At 38.1% G+C, this 22,931-nt stretch overlaps 1 protein-coding gene across 1 annotated transcript in view; it reads right to left on the reverse strand.

Moving 5' to 3' along the window:
• The window catches only part of LOC124555237 (vang-like protein 2-B), a 74,080-nt gene that overhangs the window by 49,177 nt on the left and 1,972 nt on the right, over positions 1–22,931 (reverse strand). The window contains exons 3-4 of the mRNA XM_047129099.1: positions 12,894–13,088; positions 1,867–2,127 (exon numbers count right to left, since the gene is read on the reverse strand). Of these exons, the coding sequence (XP_046985055.1) occupies positions 1,867–2,127; positions 12,894–13,088 (456 nt within the window). The remainder of the gene's footprint in view (positions 1–1,866; positions 2,128–12,893; positions 13,089–22,931) is intronic.

Here is a 22,931-nt window from a genome sequence, read left to right on the forward strand (position 1 = left end):
GTTCGATCAGCATGCAATTATTATGGAGACGCTTCGTTGGCATTTGCAGCTGACTGCAAAATGATTCTACTGGCACCAACATACATTTTGTGTAAGGACCACAAAGACAAGATAAGATAAATTAGGGTTTGTATAGAGGAATATAGACAGTCTTTTTGCTTCACTCTATTTAAAGGAAACGACTTGTAGTGATACAAGGTACCCTCCATCATGCACCATATGGTGGCTTGTGGAATATTCTGTGTGTGTGTGTAGACAAATATTTTTCAGTTATACTGCCTGAAGTAGGGAAATACATGCCAGAGTATGACCAGTTTGTTTGATCTTTATACAGAGACCAAACATTCCTTTGGCACTAAATTTCATGAAGGCTATCTTACAGATGATATAACAGTATCAGAATCATTTTCAAGTAGTTACTAACATGAATACACAACCAGAAAACCTAACTAACATAATCTAGATGTGGCCAGTATTGGGTTATGTTACTCTTTCTGTAACAGTCTTTGTTACTATTGGACATTTTCAAGTTTTGTCCTCTTATTGAGTCTGTAGTATTATTTCATTTAGTTACCACAGTTATTTACCATTTACTCTCATGTATAACTAGAGTCATCTACCTGCAAACAGTACTCAATGACATGTGCGCAGTAGTGTTTACTGATAACAAAGGCATCACGTTTCTGTATAATACCCAAAAGTGGCGTTTATGCTCCTGTAAACATCTGTGACTAACAATGAACCTAACAACACACAGCATTTGCCAATGGAAGATTGTTGTGAGTGATAACCAAGAAAAAAGGTTAAAGCTTAATGCCTTGAAGCAAAGGAGTCATTAGAGACTCTGCGCAAAGCTAAGACAGGACAAAGATAGGGTGGGAAAACAGCCATAGCCTTTCACAAAAAAACTATTTCAGTATTTTATTAAAGTGATGTAGGGAAATTATGGAAACTGAGGTCAGTATGGCCAGATAGGGATTTGAGCCCCATCCCAAACACATGTATACTGTGAAATTTAAAACTTTAATGGAATACAGATGGTTCCATAAAATTTTGGGCGAACTGCCAGATGTCTGCAACTTGCTGCCATGATATTTTGGCACAGAGTCTTCTGTCATTATTTACCTGAAGGTAAATAATGACAAAAATGCACTGAGATCACAAATTTAAGACCCCACCAGAACATGCATCGTGTATTCACCTGAAGATAGCCAGGAGACTCTGCGCCAAAATATCACGCTGCCAAGTTACACATGTCCAAATTTTACAGAACATGTATAGTGTCTTGACCATTGGGTCATGTTGCATGCTAAGGCTAAAATCATTCCCTTATCAACTGTCCAAGTTCAGCAACATCTAGCAATTTGCAATTTGCTAATACTATTTCAATAGCATTTTAATGTCATTACTGACAGCACACCTCCAGTAATCAAATCTGAAAGGGTAATCATCAGCTGAAAAATATCTCGCATTATGTTCAGATGCAGGAATCAAATATAACAATTACACTATAATCGGAAAAAAAATCTTGTATAAATCATTCTCTGAAACAAGATTATGGAACCTGAAACAAGATTACGGAATATAGCATGATGGTTTGGTTTATGTTACATGTTGCACTGATCATATTTATAACAAATATTCTTATTTGGAACATCCTAATTTTAGCATTTAGTGGTAAGTAACTTAAAAGGTAACGTGTTTTACATAAGTTGCAGATTGCTAAGAATAGATACATACCACTTGCAAAAAGGAAAGAGTAGTATCCCAACAATTAACTACTGAAGGCAACAGCAATATATCAATTCAAAGAACAGTAATACAATAATTATTTTGATGTCTTTTTCCAGTTTTGGAGTTATTTACCTGCACAACATAAAACAGCCAGTAAGCAAACGTGCAAATTAACACTAGTCCATTGACTGCTGCCCGCAGCAGGAATATTCTAGGCATAGTAGCTCTGGGTGGTCGCCTGAGGAAGAGTGCCCATGCACCGACAGCCAGTATCACTAACTTGAAAGCAAGAGCTAGAAGCAAACCCTTGCATTCAGTGCCACATGCCAGTGTTGACTGCTGGTGACTAGGCAGAAGTGGCATCGGTAACAGCCCTGGCAGTCGTGGTAATACCTAAATCCACAAAGAACAGAGGCATTTACAAAGCAGCTTTGTTATAAAATAGAACAATGGAATACTTTTCTGCCTTTTGTATACCTGCATACCTTCTCTGTGAGATATAGTCTATGTCTGATTCTCATTTAATAGGTTTTTTTTAATGATTTGTAAATGCATTGTGATATTAATAGTTTGGCATCTGAATAATTTCCAAATACTGCTAACCATTAAAAAAAAAATTTTTTTTTTACACAAGCTATTGCACATTTATTCTCAAAATAGCACTACATTTCCTAAGCAACAAGTTACATCAACATTTGGAGTCCACACACAAACATTGCCAACTTCTTTTTTATAATCTACTTGTGGACAGAATGTGGAAATTGAAGAATCTCCCCCACCCCCACCCCTTTTTCCCCTATTTATTACACTTGTTTATGCATAATGTCTTACATTTTATTTAGAAATACAAGTAATAATAATGGCCCTATCATAATATCTTTGGTTAACACTAACACTAATTACACTTCCAACAATGTTTCTCCACTGTGAATGATCTACTGATTCTATTTGGATATTATGTGTTTATGAATTGGCAATGGGGAATTTTATCAAAGAGTACACAGCAGCCAAGAAATATAACATAAACTGAACACTGTTACCTACAGCATTTTGGGTCTAGAAACAGCTGTGCTGTGCAGGAATGTTGCCAGTGAAAACTGTACTGGTCCCTACAGTGGAACTGTTCAGTCACCAAAAAGGTGAACTAAATACTTTCCATAGTTCTATAACAAATTGACATTAATATAGTTCACTGAGTTTTTGTTTCACTCCTGTGACCCTCACGAAAACTGAAATGACCTGTGCCTCGTCATGAGAGGCAATCCATTGCTTAAATTACCTCCAAATTAACAGCTGCTAGGAAAAGAGACCATTCTGTTGTGCAACCTGTAATCTGCATATTTACAACATGCATTCAGTCACATTCAGTTACCATTAAATATATTTTTCCATATTTTTCACCTGTGTCCACACAGTGAGCAAAAGAATGGGCTATGGTAGAGTTCTCTTTTATGAAACAATTCATAATTTTTGCCTTCACTTTATTTCACAGTACCAGTATTCTCAGTGGGTAATCAGGGAGATTATTTCAACAAGTTAACTGACTCTCAAATGGCTGAAACTTATTCAGATCTTCGACATTTTGAGAATGACTGTTTTGAGAAACATCCCCTCCCATCTCCTCTCTGTGTGTTTGTTATAACTAAATTCAGCATTTATTTCTCAGTGGTGGTAGCAATTTTCTTGGATCAGTGATTCAGCTTTTAATAACTCCTTACTACAGTTATTAAACCAAGGCTGATCTTTCCCCTTCCAAAGTATTATTTATTTAATTTATTCATCGATTTGGTGGGTAGAGTAAATCAACTTTGACAATGCTTCTTCGTGTTTTGATTTCTTTGTTCCCAGATTTCCTTAATCCTTTGAGTGTGTCATTCCTATGTTACCTGTGTCTACTTAATACCATTTACCAATCTCTCTCTTTCCTGTTGTGTTGTTTCTCTGGAAAATGTTCTGTTATTTAATATGATCATTCTAACTCCAGAGTTTTTCATATTTTTGGCAGTTTCAGTTAATCATGTGATTTTTTATTTCCAGCTGCTTAATAAGTTGAAGACCTGCTTGGTTAGTCTGCTACCAGCCATTCGGCATTTGTGTGTCCATAAAACTAGTTTTCTTTTTCTCATTACATTAGTGAAAGTATACATTTTCAAATAGAGCCTTTTCTTTCATCACAATTTGTATTCAGCATTACTACTACTTTTAGTTCCCAGTATTTCCCTTAGAATTCTTCTTTCCAATTTTTCAAGATCCTCATATCTTGCTAGTTTAAGCATTTCTGATGCATATACTGTTTTGTACCTTACCACTGTTTGATAGCGTTTTCACTGTGTGTTCCACGACAAAGATTTTTTGTTATACATGTTTGTCACATGTAATGCTCTTCCCATGGATGCACTATATTTTGTATTGCTCATTATATCTATTGTCCTACATATTTAAAATAATTTATTTCTATATATTGTGCCATTACAAATGTCAAGATTTTACAAACATCACTGACATTTGTCATGAACTATGCTTTTTAAAATCATATTTCAGTCCTATTTCAGCTGTTTATTTCCATAGCTCTGTAATTTGTTCTTTGGCACAACCCAGCAAGTCAGTAATTAAATCCACATTGACTGCAAAAGCTGGATAATCTATTTCTTATTTTTTTTATTTTTTTATTTCTGCCTAGTTGTTCATCCTTAATATTGATGGATTACCTACCTCCATTCTTTAAATACCTTATCAAACACACAGCTGAAACGTAGGGGGTCACACACCATCTGTTTGTCTTACAACTATTTCAGTATGTTTTTATAGTACCCCCACAAACTTTACTTTTGGCGTTGTGTTTGTTAAAGTTCCTTTAATTATTTCTGTGGTTTTATTATTGATCCCAAATTCTTTTACAATGTTTAGTGCATTTCTGTATGATTTACAGGCATTTTTAAAATCTGCAAAATTTATATTTCAAGTTTCTGATTTTTCTCATCTCTGTATTTTTTTTATTTAATATTTGTTTTGTGCAAGACCCTGCCTTCCAAAATTCTGCTTGATATTCTTCTAGTTCAGAGTAAGTATCCTTTCAGCTCTCCTTGAAAGTGCAATGGACGAGATTTATTTATTTACACGTCAAGTTCCGTAGGACCGAATTGAGGAGCAAATCTCCAAGGTCATGGAACGTGTCAGTACATCAAATTACGACATAAAAGTAATAACAGACAAAAATAAATGTTTATGAACCCCAAAAAAGCCAGTCCACAAGTTTAAGTGAACGTAATCAACAATACAATAAGATTATAAAAAATGCAGCAACTAGTCACAGAAACATAATTCACCCATCACGCTGCAAACTGACCTCAACCGACACCAACCACCATTGGCGCATCCCCCCAACTGACACATGCCACAAGTAGAAGCACTGGTCTTGGCAGATGTCTATCATGATAGAAATCTGCCAAGGACAGCACACCCACCCACAGCATGCACCGGCTAGAAAAATGCACCGATGACAACCGATACCAGTCAAAACCGACCTGCAACAACACAAACAAATCATGGTTCCGTGACTGGCTGCCACATTCCTTATAATTTTATATTTTATATTCCATGGTTGCTGCACAGAAAGGGAACCCTATGGAGCCCAACATTCAAAATACAATAAGAATCAGCTTAATTTTTGAAGGAACTCCTCAACAGAATAGAAGGAGTGACGTATGAGGAAATTCTTCAGTTTGGATTTGAAAGTGCATGGATTACCACTAAGATTTTTGAATTTGAGTGGTAGCTTATTGAAAATGGATGCAGCAGTATACTGCACACCTTTCCGCACAAGAGTTAAGGAAGTCCGATCCAAATGTAGGTTTGATTTCTGCCAAGTATTAACCAAGTGAAAGCGGCTTATTCTTGAGAATAAGCTAATATTGTTAACAAGAAATGACAGTAAGGAATATATATATATATATATATATATATTGAGAGGCCAATGTCAAAATACCCAGACTCAAAAACGGGGGACTAAAAGAGGTTCATGAACTTACACCACTTCTAGCCTGAACCACAACTTTCTGAGCCAAAAATATCCTTAAAGCTTTCTATCTATCTGAACAGCGAGGAATTTGAACTGTTCAGTTTCACTAATCATATGCCCATTCTGTGAAATTAAAATGTCAGGTTTTGTTGAATTCTGTGTTAGAAACTGTAAAAACTGAGTCTTACTGTGATTTAGCATTAGTTTATTTTCTACAAGCCATGAACTTCTGTCATGAACTGCACTATTTGAAACAGAGCCAATGTTGCACACAACATTCTTTACTACCAAGCTAGTGTCATCAGCAAACAGAAATATTTTAGAGCTACCCGTAATACTAGAGGACATATCATTTATATAAATAAGGAACAAAGGTGGCCCCAACACTGATCCCTGGGGCACCCCCCACTTGACAGTACCCCACTCAGACCCCACATCACAGCTGTTATCAACATTGTGAATAATGACTTTTGCTGCCTGTTGCTGAAGTAAGAGATGAACCAACTGTGATCTACTCCCTGTATTCCGTAATGGTCCAACTTCTGGAGCAATATTTTGTGATCAACACAATCAAATGCCTTAGTTCAATCAAAAAATATGCCTAGCATTCGAAACCTTTTGTTGAGACCATCCAGTATCTCACAGAGAAAAGAGAATATAGCATTTTCAGTTGTTGTCCCAACTGTTCATTTGATGGCAAATCGTGTGATATAAAATGATCAATTATCATTATATACCAGCCTTTTCAATAACTTTTGCAAACACTGATGGCATAGAAATAGGTATAAAATTATCTACATTATCCCTTTTTATAAGTGGCTTTACTACTGAGTACTTAATCGCTCAGGAAACAGACCATTCCTAAAGGAAAAATTACAAATATGGCTAAATACAGGGTTAACATGTGCAGCACAGTACTTTAATATTCTGCTAGACTCTTCATCATATCCATGAGAGTCCTTAGTCTTCAGCGATTTAATTATTGACTCAATCTCCCTCTTGTCTGTATCGTAGACGAATATTTCAGACATCAATCTCAGAAAGGCATTTGCCAAGAAAGTTATACGAATTCCTGTAGAAACTAAATTTTTATTTAATTCACCAGCAACACTCAGAAAATGATTGTTCGATACTGTACATATACCTGATTTATCAGTAACAGAAATATTTTTACTCTGGACTGACTTTATATCGTCAGCCTTGTGCTGCTGACCAGACACTTCCTTCACAACAGACTATACGGTTTTAATTTTATCCTATGAATTACTATTTTATTTGCATACCACATACTCTTTGCCTTCCTAATAACATTTTTAAGCAGCTTACAATACTGTTTGTAATTGGCTACTGTAGCTTGATTGTGACTACTTCTAACATTTTGATATAATTCCCGCATTGTTCTACAAGATATCCTTATCCCACTTGTCAGCCACCCGGGCTAGTACCCCATTTAGAATGTTCTAGTGGAAAGCAACTCTCAAAGAGCATGAGAAATGTGTTAATGAAAGCATTATATTTGTCTTCTATGTTATCAGCACTATAAACTTCCTGCCATTCCTATTCCTTGGCAAGCTTTAAAAAACTCTCTATTGCTGTTGTATTAACTTTCCTACATAGTTTGTAATTAAATATGACACCGGTTTGAGTACAAAAGCCTTTTAGTGTTTAAATTTGTGCATCATGGTCTGAAAGGCCATTCATGCTTTTACTAACAGAATACCCATCTAGTAATGAAGAATGAATAACAATATTGACACATCACTGGAAAGAGGGAGATTCCCCTACAATTGTTAGGATCTGTTTTCTTTTCCTTTTTGTGAGTGGATGTATTAATGCAAAGGTCCATTCCGCTTGAATGCTGTTTGCTCTCCAGATTTCAATAATGATTTCTAGTTGTTGTCTTCAGTCCAGAGATTGGTTTGGTGCAGCTCTCCATGCTACTCTATCCTGTGCAAGATTCTTTGTCTGCCAGTACCTACTGTAACCTACATCCTTCTGAATCTGTTTAGTGTATTCATCTCTTGGTCTCCCTCTATGATTTTTACCCTCCACACTGCCCTCCAATACTAAATTGGTGATCCCCTGATGCCTCAGAATATGCCTACCAACCAATCCCTTCTTCTAGTCAAGTTGTGCCACAAATTTCTCTTCTCTCCAATTCTATTCAATACCTCCTCATTAGTTATGTGATCTACCCATCTAATCTTCAGCATTCTTCTGTAGCACCACATTTCAAAAGCTTCTATTCTCATCTTGTCTAAAATATTTATCGTCCACGTTTCACTTCCATACATGGCTACATTCCATACAAATACTTTCAGAAAAGACTTCCTGACACTTAAATCAATTCTCGATGTTAACAAATTTCTCATCTTCAGATATGCTTTCCTTGCCATTGCCAGTCCACATTTTATATCCTCTCTACTTCGACCATCATCAGTTATTTTGCTCCCCAAATAGCGAAACTCCTTTACTACTTTAAGTGTCTCAATTCCTAATCTAATTCCTGCTGCATCACCCGATTTAATTTGACTACATTCCATTATTCTCAGTTTGCTTTTGTTGATGTTCATATTACACCCTCCTTTCAAGACCCTGTCCGTTCCGTTCAGCTGATCTTCCAAGTCCTTTGCTGTCTCTGACAGAAAAACAATGTCATCGGCAAACCTCAAAGTTTTTATTTCTTCTCCATGGATTTTAATTCCTACTCCAAATTTTTCTTTTGTTTCCTTTACTGCTTGCTCAATATACGGATTGAATAACATCGGTGAGAGGCTACAACCCTGTCTCACTCCCTTCCCAACCACTGCTTCCCTTTCATGCCCCTCGACTCTTATAACTGCCATCTGGTTTCTGTACAGCCTTTCGCTCCCTGTATTTTACCCCTGCCACCTTCAGAATTTGAAAGAGAGTATTCCAGTCAATATTGTCAAAAGCTTTCTCTAAGATTATAAATGCTAGAAACATAGGTTTGCCTTTCCTTAATCTATTTTCTAAGTTAAGTCGTAGGGTCAGTATTGCCTCACGTGTTCAAACATTTCTACAGAAGCCAAACTGGTCTTCCCCAAGGTCGGCTTCGACCAGTTTTTCCATTCATCTGTAAAGAATTCGTGTTAGTATTTTGCAGCAGCGGCTTATTAAACTGATAGTTCAGTAATTTTCACATCTGTCAACACCTGCTTTCTTTGGGATTGGAGTTATTATATTATTCTTGAAGTGTGAGGGTATTTCGCCTGTCTAGAGTTTTGTTAGGCCTGGCTCTCCCAAGGCTGTCAGTAGTTCTAATGGAATGTTGTCTACTCCCGGGGCCTTGTTTCGACTTAGGTCTTTCAGTGCTCTGTCAAACTCTTCACGTAGTATCATATCTCCTATTTCATCTTCATCTACATTCTCTTCCATTTCTATAATATTGTCCTCAAGAACATCGCCCTTGTATAGGCCCACTATATACTCCTTCCATCTTTCTGCTTTCCCTTCTTTGCTTAGAATTGGGTTTCCATCTGAGTATTCATGCAAGTGGTTCTCTTTTCTCCAAAGATCTCTTTAACTTTCCTGTAGGCAGTATGTATCTTACCCCTAGTGATATGTGCCTCTACATCCTTACATTTGTCCTCTAGCCATCCCTGCTTAGCTATTTTGCACTTCCTGTCAATCTCATTTTTCAGACATTTGTATTCCTCTTTGCCTGCTTTATTTTCTGAATTTTTATACTTTCTCCTTTTATCAATTAAATTCAATATCTCTTCTGTTACCCAAGGATTTCTACTAGCCCTAGTCTTTTTACCTACCTGATCCTCTGCTACCTTCACTATTTCGTCTCTCAAAGCTAATCATTCTTCTTCTATTGTATTTCTTTCCCCCATTCTTGTCAATTGTTCCCTTATGCTCTCCCTGAAACTCTGTACAACCTCTGGTTTAGTCAGTTTATCCAGGTCCCATCTCCTTAAATTCCCACCTTTTTGCAGTTTCTTCAGTTTTAATCTACAGTTCATAACCAATAGATTGTGGTCAGAGTCCACATCTGCCCCTGGAAATGTCTTACAATTTAAAACCTGGTTCCTAAATCTCAGTCTTACCATTATATAATCTATTTGATACCTTTTAGTATCTCCAGGTTTCTTCCATGTATACAACCTTCTTTTATGATTCTTGAACCAAGTGTTAGCTATGATTAAGGTATCCTCTGTGCAAAATTCTACCAGGCGGCTTCCTCTTTCATTTCTTCCTCCCAATCCATATTCACCTACTACATTTCCTTCTCTCCCTTTTCCTATATTGAATTCCAGTCACCCATGACTATTAAATTTTTGTCTCCCTTCGCTATCTGAATAATTTCTTTTATCTCATCATATATTTCATCACTCTCTTCGTCATCTGCGGAGCTAGTTGGCATATAAACTTTTACCACTGTGGTAGGCATGGGCTTCGTATCTATCTAGGCCACAATAATGCATTCACTAGGCTGTTTGTAGTAGCTTACCCACATTCCTATTTTCCTATTCATTATTATACCTACTCCTGCATTACCCCTATTTGATTTTGTGTTTATAACTCTGTATTCACCTGACCAGAAGTCTTGTTCCTCCTGCCACCGAACTTCACTAATTTCCACTATATCTAACTTTAATCTATCCATTTTCCTTTTTAAATTTTCTAACCTACCTGTCCGATTAAGGGATCTGACATTACATGCTCCGATCTGTAGAATGCCAGTTTTCTTTCTCCTGATAACGACGTCCTCCTGAGTAGTCCCCGCCTGGAAATCCGAATGGGGGACTATTTTACCTCCGGAATATTTTACCCAAGAGGACGCCATCATCATTTAACCATAGAGTAAAGCTGCATGCCCTCGGGAAAAATTACGGCTGTAATTTCCCCTTGCTTTCAGCCGTTCGCAGTACCAGAACAGCAAGGCCATTTTGGTTAGTGTTACAAGGCCAGATCCAGACTGTTGCCCCTGCAACTACTGAAAAGGCTGCTGCCCCTCTTCGGGAACCATACATTTGTCTGGCCTCTCAACAGATACTCCTCCGTTGTGGTTGCACCTACGGTACGGCTATCTGTATCGCTGAGGCACGCAAGCCTCCCCACCAACGCCAAGGTCCATGGGGTGGGCGATTTCTAGTTAAACACATAATAAAGTCGTCACTAGAGTGTTTCCATAATTCAACAACTATATTGTCTTCTCCAAATATTTTGTTATTTTTAAGTTGTTTTGTGATTTCTTTTGTTGTTTGTGGCTTCGGAACTAGTTGTATTTGGATTACATTATCAAAATTAAATTCTTCTTTGTTAGACTCCAGTTGTTGTTATATGTACTTTATGTACTTGTCTATATAGTATACATATCAAATTAGGCAATGAACTCTGGAATCACACACTTTCATTCGTAAAGTTGGGTGTTGTTGCTAGGTATACAGGTAATTAGCAAACAAATTGGGTTTAGGAAAAGATATAGCACATTGGACATCTTACTAGTTGGGAATGAATTCATACAATGTAGCAACGAGTGTGAATTACTGTGGTGCCTGATATTTATAGATTTTGAGAAAGCTGTACACTCCTTGTCAACAAAACCCGAACTAACACCTTTAATATCCCTGTTAAACATTCAAATGGATGTAGAAGTTAATACAGTTGTGAAGGCTCCACAAGAGCATAAAACATTACCACACCACTGGGGCTGCCAGCATCATGCCACACAGGAAGACTTACTGGTCACCAGACAGCATTTAAAGATCACTGTACACCTTGCAGTGCAAAGGCAGTGCTCGTTTTAATAAAAATAAATAAAAAAACATAAAAAAGCAAAATCTTTGTTGTGACAGCTCATATCTTTGACTTTCAAGAACCGCAAAAGACATGTGGTGTGCTATGACACCATATGGTGAATTTGACAGTTGTGTTATGCAGTTAGTAGATTCTGTGTGGCTGGCTTAGACAAAACTTTGGTATGTTACTGGAGATATGTGGCACCAGATGTCTATGCACAGGTCACACAATTAGTGTAAGTGATAGGCCAGTGGTTTGTGGGTGCAGAGCTGTCACCCGATAGTGTTCCAGACGTATTTCATCGGGTCCAGATCACGCAAATCTGGTGGTCGAGACATCAACATGAGTTCACAATCGTGCTCCTCAGTCCTCCGTAGCTTAATTCTGACCATGTGACATCCAGTTATTCTGCTGGAAAATGCCATTCAAGCAGCTGTTCACCTGGATTATGGTGTATCCAGATACGGCCATCGACTTGGTGTAACAAGAGATTCACACAACCAGGATACAAGTTTTCATTGATTTATGCTCCAATCTCCATGATCATACATCCACTGCACTTACAACTGATGATGTCATTCGGTCAGCACAGGAACATGTAGGTAGTCATCTGCTGCAGTGCCCCATATTCAACAATGGGTACTCAACACAGCACTCTTGAAACACTTGTGTATGTAGCAGCATTGTACTCTTGTCAGATCTGCCAAAGACTGCCTGATGCCTATCCTGCTTTACAGTATGAGCAAGCTTGTGACCGCCATGTCCTGTAATGAGGAATCGACATCCAACACCTTGTCATCCTCCAACTGTTTTCTATTGATGCTCACAACAGTGGCATGCGAACAGTCATTTCCAAGGTGCTCAATGCCAGGCACCAGGCCATAAAAATCTACCTCTGGTCAAAGTCACTTACGTCAGTGCATTTCCCCATTTGAGGTAGTATCATCAATATAATAATTCCCATTCATCTCTGCTCTGTTTATACATACTTTCTTTACTGCATCATGTGCCTGTAGCACCATTAACATTACACAGCATTCAACGTAACAGTGTATTGTCTCATCTGTGTAGGTCTTCCTGATAAAAAAAAAGATGTATCATTATCTAACCTAATAATACGAACCAAGTGTAACAGTAGGTACATTACACCACAAAGACATCAGTAGTAAAGGTAAAAAGAGGAGTAGTAGTAGTAGTAGTAGTAGTAGTAGTAGTAGTAGTAGTCGTGGTGGTGGTGGCGGTGGTGGTAGTAATAGGGTAGTGGTAGTAGTGGTGGTAGTGGTAGTAGTAGTAGTAGTAGTACAGTTAACAATATGCCAAATCATTGCTGGGATAGTTACTCTGTCTCACAGTAAAAATGAATACATACCACCATTGCAGGGGGACTGAGGAAAGCTGCAACACACACAAATCCAGTAAGGGCAGATCCCAGATACCGATGACACATGAAACTAAAGCCTGTGTCAGGTTCTCCATTCCACTGGCTCACAGCCATTTCCTCTGCATCTGACTGCTCAGAAGTGTTGCCTGTCAAGGCAGTAGTGTTTTCGCCCCAGTTGTCATCCTATATGAAAATACATAATTTAAAAATGTAGTGTAATCACAATATTTCTAGTGCAGTCACAATTAATTCTTAGGCCTATGCACAATGTAGCACCACATCATACACTCACATTACAATAAGTAAAAAAGAACAATGACTATGTTCAGTAAAACCACCACCACCAATATGTGCCACTCTCAGACAGCATTAATAACATTGTCACAAACCAGAGAATAATTGATTGTATGTAGCATTTGTATGACAAACTGCGAGAAACACACAGCACGAAGAACGGAAGAATGACAAAATTGTGTTGATGTTGAAAGGTGGCTAGTAGTGGTTCTATAGCCCCTACATATCATCAAAAAAATGGAATGAGAATGAATATCTCATTCTGCAACTGAGTCTACAGTCTTGTCGAACTGGCAGATTAAAATTGTGTGCTGCAACGACCTGAATGTGGGCCCTCGCCTTTTGAGAAAGTATCTAAGAAATTTCCATGCGACTAGGAGACACCCTGCCATTTCCTTTCAAGTGTATGTGTTTCTGTCACATCCTTTCTCAAAGTATACGGATCATTTTATTTGTAGATAGAATTGTTACTGCTGTGCACCTAGGCATGCTATGAGACTGGCTTACATTCTAATTATTTGAAGATAATGATGACTTCATGTTGAAACATGACAACACTTCAACTGACTTTCATACATATGGTTGTAGTCATTTTAAATATTAATTTCCAGAATTTTTGATTGGCCATGCATATAAACATGCTGTCATCTTACTCAAAGTTCTCCACAATCATTTGACCTAGCTTTATGTGATTTTTCTTTTTTTATGATATTAGGTCAGAGGCTGTTGTCATGACTTCACGATATACAATAGCTGTGGTGAAGGATTGTGAATAAGCTGCTAAGAATGCCAACATTTTGGGGTGAGTAATTTTTTGTCATTTCTTAGTGCTTATCCAATGCTCAGTGCCTTGTCTATTTGACAATATTTTTGGCACATTTATCAGTCTCTTATGCTTCTCGAGGAAAATTGTTTGACTGCCCAGTCTTCTGGAAATGAAATTGTCAATATTAATTATCTTGATGATGAAGATTAGCACAGAGTCCGCAAAGAACTCAGCAACATTCTCTTTACAAACTACGTTTCCGTTGAAACTTCCTGGCAGATTAAAACTGTGTGCCCAACAGAGACTCGAACTCGGGGCCTTTGCCTTTCGCGGGCAAGTGCTCTACCATCTGAGCTACCGAAGCACGACTCACGCCCGGTCCTCACAGCTTTACTTCTGCCAGTATCTCGTCTCCTACCTTCCAAACTTTACAGAAGCTCTCCTGCGAGGTTCGCAGGTTGTGAATCAACTTTGTTTTAGAAAGCATCACTCATGCAAAACTCAGGTTGCCATTTTCTCACATTATATTCTATGAACCATGGATGAAGGGAAACAGGCAGATTCCATATTTCTAGATTACCGTAAAGTGTCCGACACAGTGCCCCGTTGCTGGCTATTAAAGAATGTACAAGCACATGTAGTAGATTCACAGATATGTGAGTGGCTGGAAGACTACTTAAGTTATAGAACACAGTATGTTGTCCTCTACAGCAAGTGTTCTTGAGAGACAATGTTATTGTCAGAAGAGTCTCAGGGAAGTGTGATAGGAGTGCTATTATTCTCTATATATGTAAATGGTCTGGTGGACAGGGGGGGCAGCAATTTGTGGTTGTTTGCTGATGATGCTGTGGTGTGTCGTAAGGTGTCGAAACTGAGTGACTGTAGGAGAATACAAGATGACTTTAACAAAAATTTCTAGTTGGTGAGATGAATAGGATCAAAACCAATGTTTCCATATGCAGTGCACAAAATCAAGGTCATTTGTCTCCTATCTTCTCTTGAATATTTTCTCAAGCAAGATTTGGAGTCGAGGTGTGTCAATTGGTGGAAAGTTACTCAGTTTCAATTAATCATAATAAATTATTTCTGAGCTGAAAATTTAATTTGACATGCTTTTTGATGCTGTCTCATTATTAGTTGGCATATAGCTACAGACAATAAACACATTTACTTTAGTCTTTGAAGTCCGAAGTTGTCCACACAGATTGCTACACTTGAGACACAATCAGCTGTTAATTATGTGCTTTCATACACTTTGTCCTTCTTCAGCTTAGCTCTCAGGTGTCATATCATTCAATATCTATCTTCTTTACTAATTTTATAAACATGTGTTGTTTCTGAATCATAACGTTATAAATACGCCCCTAAAAATATTTTCCAGAACTAATGGATAACAAGCATTTCAGAAATAACAGGAACTATTTCTAGTCTTTCCTCACTGATAATATTCCCATTCGTTGTTATTCTTATGCTAGTAACGAAGTTTCACACTCTGTTTTCTTTGGTGTAATTTTATTTCTCATCTTGGTATATGCCTCTCTCACACATCCTTTCACTCCAGATGGAGGCCTTAGTTTTCTTGATGGTAGTCTGTACTTTCTGCATATGGCCATAATCACCACCATCAGTCATTTGATACCCACTGCTAGATAAAGGCTTCGAGACTTTCCACACATTATGGTCTTCAGTTACATAAAAGGCATTATACGCATCACTTCAGGCGCAGGGTGGGGGTGGGGGGTTACCTTCATAGTCATGGATGTTATCGAATTTAGCATACGTTAAAATTCAGGAGTAAGTAAGAAACACATATTTTTTTGTTTTCTCCCAAAAAATTCCTGCCCCGAGATACAGGCGTCCAAAGATGACACTGTGAACACCATTCTGAAGATGCGAATTTCTCTGTAACAGTTCTAGATATTTTGTTAGCTTTCTTTTATTATTTGAAAGAAAATTGCTTTATAATTACAATGATATCCTCCGTTTGGACATATTTGTCAAAGTTCTTGTCGGCTTTTGAATTTTTTTTTATAATTTACAGAAAAAATGTTTTTTTCCCAAAAATGTCAATCCACAATAGTTAGATTTTTTTCCCCATGTAGTACTATATTCTCCGTAAAGGAGAGCTTCCACTTTTCAGTTGGACAGGTTTTATTTTAAAAAGTCCTGGTTCCCCCCCCCCCCCCCCCCCCCCCAAAGGTAATGTATGTCTTCACTGAAGTTGTTTCTTACTAATTTCTTTGTTACAATGTTTATTTCTATTGTCTTTGTTGCAGTTATTTCTCTTCACTTTCATTGTTGCAGTTCTCTGTCATGGTTGTTCATTGTAGGTTTCTGTATTGTAGTTGTTCAGTGCTAATTTGTTTACGGAAGAGGCTTCTAGGAAATCTGAGACCATCCAGTGAGTTCTGTTTTCATGAGGAATTTGCCAATTGACACAGTTGCAGTGCGTTTTGTGAAAAGGACTGTTTGAAATGTCTTTCGACTGGGGCCACAGGAGAGTAAAGTGTGCCAACTATCTGCATATCCATAAAAGTGTGATATATAAGACAAACAAAAAAAAACAGACTTTGTCCAGGTTCGGAATAAGTGTTCTCATTTGAAGACTCTGTTTCAAAGTGAAGATGTTTCCAGTGACGACTTTTTGTGTTTGAAATGTTTTGAAAGAATAAAAACTATAGTATCTGAAAAGAGTGAAGACTCCCATGGTGCAGATGCTGCAAATTTTGCATCGATAGACGAAGAAATAAATACCCTGAATCAGTCAACTACAGGGTAGGTGCTAGTCCAGTTAAGAAACCGTGGTCAGTGATGTCGAGTCATAAGCTCTATGCATCAAGACAGCACAGAGGAAAATAATAAAGTTATGGATGAATATACTGTAACACAACTGACCACACTCTTCAAAGTAGAAATTCCATCTTCAGAAGAAAATGAACCAAAGCACTCTAGCACCTCTTGCCAGGAATTTTTCCACAAACATCAATTGAGGTGTTGAATATTGTGCATCCTAAAGTGAAAATGTGCAAGTTTTAACTATTATTCCAGAGACATTTTCAAAGAAAACAATTTGGAACCATGTTCCATCAGTATCAACGTATGTGGTAGAAAAATCAAGTAATGCGATGTCTGTAAAAGGAGTCTTTGGAAGACCAGGTCCCTATTATGCTGATACTGTAGAAGCAGCTCACATTCAAATACTGTAGTCATTTTATCTGGAAGATGAATGGGACTGTACTCGCCAGAGTGCCAACCTTTAACTGTTACAGTTACAATTTATTTTTTGACACTGCAACTGTAACTGTAACAGTTGAAGCTCAAAAAGTTGTGAAAGTGAAGAGGTACATGACTCGCAGAATTAAAGAAACTCTTGCAATTTATAAGAGCAACTATACAACTTCACATATTGTAAGATCAAAATTTTATGCACTACAACCCAAGTGGGTAGTTCCACATCCACCTAAAGATGTCTATATTTATGTGTGTATTGTGCAAATTTTGAACTTTCAAATGGCTCTGAGCACTATGGGACTTAACTACTGAGGTCATCAGTCCCCTAGAACTTAGAACTACTTAAACCTAACTAACCTAAGGACATCACACACATCCATGCCCGAGGCAGGATTCGAACCTGCGACCGTAGCGGTCACGCGGTTCCAAACTGACGCGCTTAGAACCGCACGGCCACACCGGCCGGCTTTTGAACTTTGTGTGATAACTTTGGAGAAATTACTGGAGCACATGATATGTGACATCTTGGTTGGGCGTGTGAAGTCATCAGTAGTCTGTGACGTAAAGCGAGAGACTTGTTTGTATCAAGAATGTGGTGACTGCCTTGGACAGGAAGGACTGTCTTTACAGATAACTTGGCCTAGAAGATGCAGCAGAAAACTCTGCAGAAATTACATATGCAACATGGGAGGTAAACAAACTAATTAAGAAAACTGTTGCCTTTGACAGTTTCATTGATGAACTTGGCAGATGGTCAGTGAAAGCAGTAACACGCCAGCATCTGAAGGAATTGCAAGAACAAGACATTGCAGAAGTGGAAGGGTCTTTACAGACTGAAGAATTATGCTTAGTGCTTCACTGTGATTTTTCTGAGAACCAGTCTGCAATTCTCCCACAAGAAGTGCAAGGGTATTGTTGGAGTAATGGCCAGGTTTCAATTTTTACAGCAGTGACATTTTCACGACAAAACTACAATTATTGCAGTTTCAACTGCAAACAAGGGCAGAGAAGAAGATCATTATTTCTGATGGTGCTCCTAGTCTTTTTAAAAATCATTACCAGCTGTATGAATTGAGTAAGTCGCTTGTACCAACTGATTGGGTATAAAGTGCTACTGGTCACGGGAAGTGGCACTGTGACGGTGGAGGCGGCCTGCTGAAGCACCATGCTACAAAACAATCTTTCCAGACCAAATACAGCTGTGATTCAGAATGCTGAGGATTTTACAAGAGTTGTGAAATATTATACATCCACCCATCTCATTCTTGTGTCCAAAGAGGAAATCAAAGAGTTCCATGAGCACAAAAAAGAAGAATGGCCCAAAGAAACTACTCCTGTGAAAGGAATTCAGAAGACACATTTTTGGACTCAACATGATGGGCAAACTCATACTGCACACACATTAAAGAGCGAGAAAGAAGAAATTTCGTTCATTCGGCCAACACCTCAGAAACAGCAGGATAATATTCAGATGTCTGCAGCTCGTGGTTTTGTGGTAGCATTCTCGCTTCTCACGCATGGGGTCCCAGGTTCGATTCCCAGCAGGGTCAGGGATTTTGTCTGCCTTGAGACGACTGGGTGTTGTGTGCCCATCATCATCATCATCATCATCATCATCATCGACTCACAAGTTGCCGAAGTGGCATCAACTAAAAAGGACTTGTAATACGGAGGCTGAACTCCCCTGCATGGAGCCTCCTGGCCAACAATGCCAAACGATCATTTCATTTCAATATTCAGATTCACAATCTGAGAAGAGGTGTGTGTGTGTGCGCGCGTGTGTGTGTGTGTGTGTGTGACTGTGACTGGTGGATTGCGGAGATTACGGACACCAGTTATGAGTTAAACGAAACTGTAGTGAACTTTTATGCTCCCACATGGACCAGCTGCTGGATATAGGTTTCCAGCTGAAGGACAGCAACAACACCAACAGTGCTCACTTCCTGTTCAAAATGTTTTGAAGATTGTGAAGTACTCCAGTTCCTATTGGTTCAATAGGAATGCATCACTCTATATCAAAGGACCATACTGAAGCAGTGGAACACATTTTTAGTTCATTGACTGGCTAATTTCGGCACAAAACAGAGTGCACAGAAGTTGTATAAATTCATCTTTCACATACATTTTGGAATCATTCAAAATGCTTGAAAAATGAGTTTCTTCCAAAACTAAAATTATGTTAAATAAGGCTAAGTTTTGATTTTTATGAATCTGTTATGTGATAATGTGGTAATAAAATAGGTTTTATGTATGGCAAAAATTTCAATTGTTTATAAAACCTGTTCAACCTCAAAGTGGAAGCTCTCCTTTTCTGGGAATGCGGAACTATATGGTACTAATCAACAGAAAAAAAGTCAAAATTTTATGGACTGGCATTTAAAAAAAAATCATAAATTATAAAGAAAGTTCAGAATGCTATAGTAGAAGAACTTTAACAGATAAGTCCAAATGGAGGATTTCTTTGTAATCGTAATGCAATTATCTTTCAAATAAAAAAATCTCAACAAAACAACTAGAACTGTTCCAGAGATAAAGCATTTAAATTTTTTTTCCAAAATTCGCATGTTCAAAATGGTTTGTACAGTGTCATCTTTGGAGGGCTGTATCTCTGAGCAGAAACTTTTTGGAGAAAACAAAAAAAAATACATGTTTCTTACTTAGTCCTTCATTTTAACATATGCTAAATTCAACAACATCTGAGACTATGAAGGTAAGATTTCTTCCTAGCCTGCCTGATTGATATGAACTATGCCAAAACCATGTCACTCCTGCACATTTTCAATCATCATCTACTCACATTCCCATATCTCTGCTACCACCTATTTACCTGGCTGAATGTCTTTCTTAATTTAATTTCAGTTGTAATTATGTCTTTTCCACAGCACGTTTTCTTTACCATCCCTCCCAATAATTTTAGACATGTCTCTGCAGCTCAATAAGCTATCCTGTTTTTCAATGGTTTTCACATTTCATGTCCATGTCATAAAGCAAAACTGGAAATGCACAATAACTGCGAAGTTTCATTTTTAGACACATTCAAAAGCTAAGAACAAAAACTGTGTAGTTTACCAACAGCACTCCAGGTCACTTCTAGTCTCCTGTTTACTTTTTTCCCTGTGCAACCAGCTGCTGTCTTCAGTTGCCCTAGTTAAAAAAAAAAACTAATCATACAGTTAAAAAGACTTCATTGTTAAGTGATGGCCTGCTATATTTTTTTCAGTGCATTTCTTGTGGATTATTTATGTCTTATTATAACAGATTTTCAGGCAATTTTCAACTTAGCTGTATTAAATGGCTCCATCCACTGTTGAACTTTCTCTGCACTAGATGCAAACCACACAAGTTGTCAACAGATATTTTCCATTAATATTTAGTCCGCCTCAGTTTTCCACGTTTAGGACTCTGGAAACATCCACTAGGGCTGCTGAGAATAGTTCTGGTAAATGTAAATGTCGTGTGACTAGGGCCTACCATCGGGTAGACTGTTCGCCGGGTGCAAGTCTTTCGATTTGACGCCACTTCAGCGACTTGCGCATCGATGGGGATGAAATGATGATGATTAGGACAACACAACACCCAGTCCCTGAGCGGAAAAAATCTCCGACACAGCCGGGAATCAAACCTAGGCCCTTAGGATTGACATTCTGTCATGCTGACCACTCCGCTACCGGGGGCGGACAATAGTTCTGGTGGTATGGACACTCCCTGCCTGACTACTATCTCAGTAATGAACTTCTCACTCTCCTAATGAACAACTGGCAGCTGCAATGCTGACACTATATTCTATATTATTATATGCTGAAAAATGCCTTTTTTCTTCAGAAAATAGAAAATCATTCTCAAAACCACTGACTCCCAGTAAAGTACAGTATTTTATTCCTCTCTTGTCAGTCACCTTCCTTATGAAGTTGAACAATTAGCATGCTCCTCCACTTTGGGAGAATTGACTTACTCTGCAGTTGTTCTGTAATAACCCCTTAAAAGGAGAAACATATTGCTTTGCCTACAGCTTTGGCCACTTCTATGGAAACACCACTATCTCCAGTGCTCTTTCTTTTATTCATACCTAAAATTGCATTATACACCTCATCTAGTATTATTGACACTGTTGTGGTCTTCCGTCTGATGACTCGTTTGACACACACACACACACACACACACACACACACACACACACACACACACACACACACACCAACTCACTCTCTCTCTCCCTTCCATTACCAAATCGACAATTCCTTGATGCCTCACGTGACCTGCCAAGTGATCCCTTCCTTTAGTCAAGTTGTACCATGAATATCTTTTCTTCCCAACTGGACTGGGTAACACCTCATTATTCCATAATCCTCAGTGTGCATCCAGGATAGTATTCAGTAGATTCAGTGGTCCAGGAAGCTGTGAAAATATACTTCGCATAACTTGCTCAACCAGTATGGGGGCTTCCAGCTCAAAAAAATCATCAAAATAAAAAAAATAAAAAAGAATCGCGTCACACTGATGCATACAGGTGTGTAACTAGACAAGGCCTTGGCTTCATAGCCAGCCCAGAATCTGCCTAACATTATTTATGAAAAACATGGAAAACATCAATCAGGATGGCCTAACAGAGCATAATCCTCCATCCTCCCAAATCTGAGAGACCAGTGTCTTAAATACATTAGCTCATTTGGTTTTTACCAAATTAAGATGCTCTATCACTTACAATTGCATACATATACTTGGAAAATGATATCTCCCTAAGATGCAATTCATTTGAGTGCTTCCAAGGTAACGAGCCTAGAATCAACACAACCAGTTCCTTTCCTGATGGCATGCCAGTAGAAAAAGTAAATCTGTAATCAATATCATTACTTGGCAGTTGGTCTGACTTTGTGTAACCTATAATACATCTAGTAGCTGTAGCAGAAGCCAATGAGCAGCCCAGTCAAGTTTGGGCCAACTGAATGTACCAACAACAGATGCTGGCTCTATCCTGTGATGCAATGATGATTTGTGTGTGATATCAAATATATGCCAATAAGAAGAGAACAGAACACTGACTTTCTTTCTCCACCTAGGCCTATACTATTTTTTCAGATATAGGTTGTGGTCACTGGTAGGTAGAAAGCTGATAATTTGGTAGAGAGTAGGCAAAGAGGTATTGAAGGCCTTAATTAATCCAGTTTAGGACACTGAGTATATTTCTCTCTTAAACTCACTGCAGCTAAGTTGTTATTGCCCACTAAAACTGATCCAATAATTCTTCAAACTTTCAAGAAATAAACCTAACAAATTAGGAATTTCTGACAAAAAGTCATAGGCAACTGCATATCATATCACACCACGCAGCCCTGAAAGGGGAAGAATTCTCTTCAAGTCACAAGACACAAAATTTTTATAAGGTAAGATTGCCAAAACCGCATTAGAAGCTTTAATTTTTCTAAATTTTTCACTCTAAAATTACTAAAATAAAACATCTTGGTAAGGCAATAATCCGAGAACAATGCTTTGGAGCAGAACTCATATCTACACAGAAAGGAAGGTAATTCATAGAACATTTCATGGATTTGACTGCAGTAATTACATACAAAATCAACTGCATAATAGATCATCATCATGGCGCCGTATTGGACCACCTCCCACACCCCAAAAAATTTTTGGTTGTGATGACAGAGTGATCTGTAGTGCAGCCTGAGGTATAGGTCGGACTGGAAGGTGACAAATTGGTTCTGAGCTGGTGAAGAGAACGAAAGTTA

The sequence above is a fragment of the Schistocerca americana genome, chromosome X (genome assembly GCF_021461395.2).
Source record: "Schistocerca americana isolate TAMUIC-IGC-003095 chromosome X, iqSchAmer2.1, whole genome shotgun sequence".
Lineage (NCBI taxonomy): Eukaryota > Metazoa > Arthropoda > Insecta > Orthoptera > Acrididae > Schistocerca > Schistocerca americana.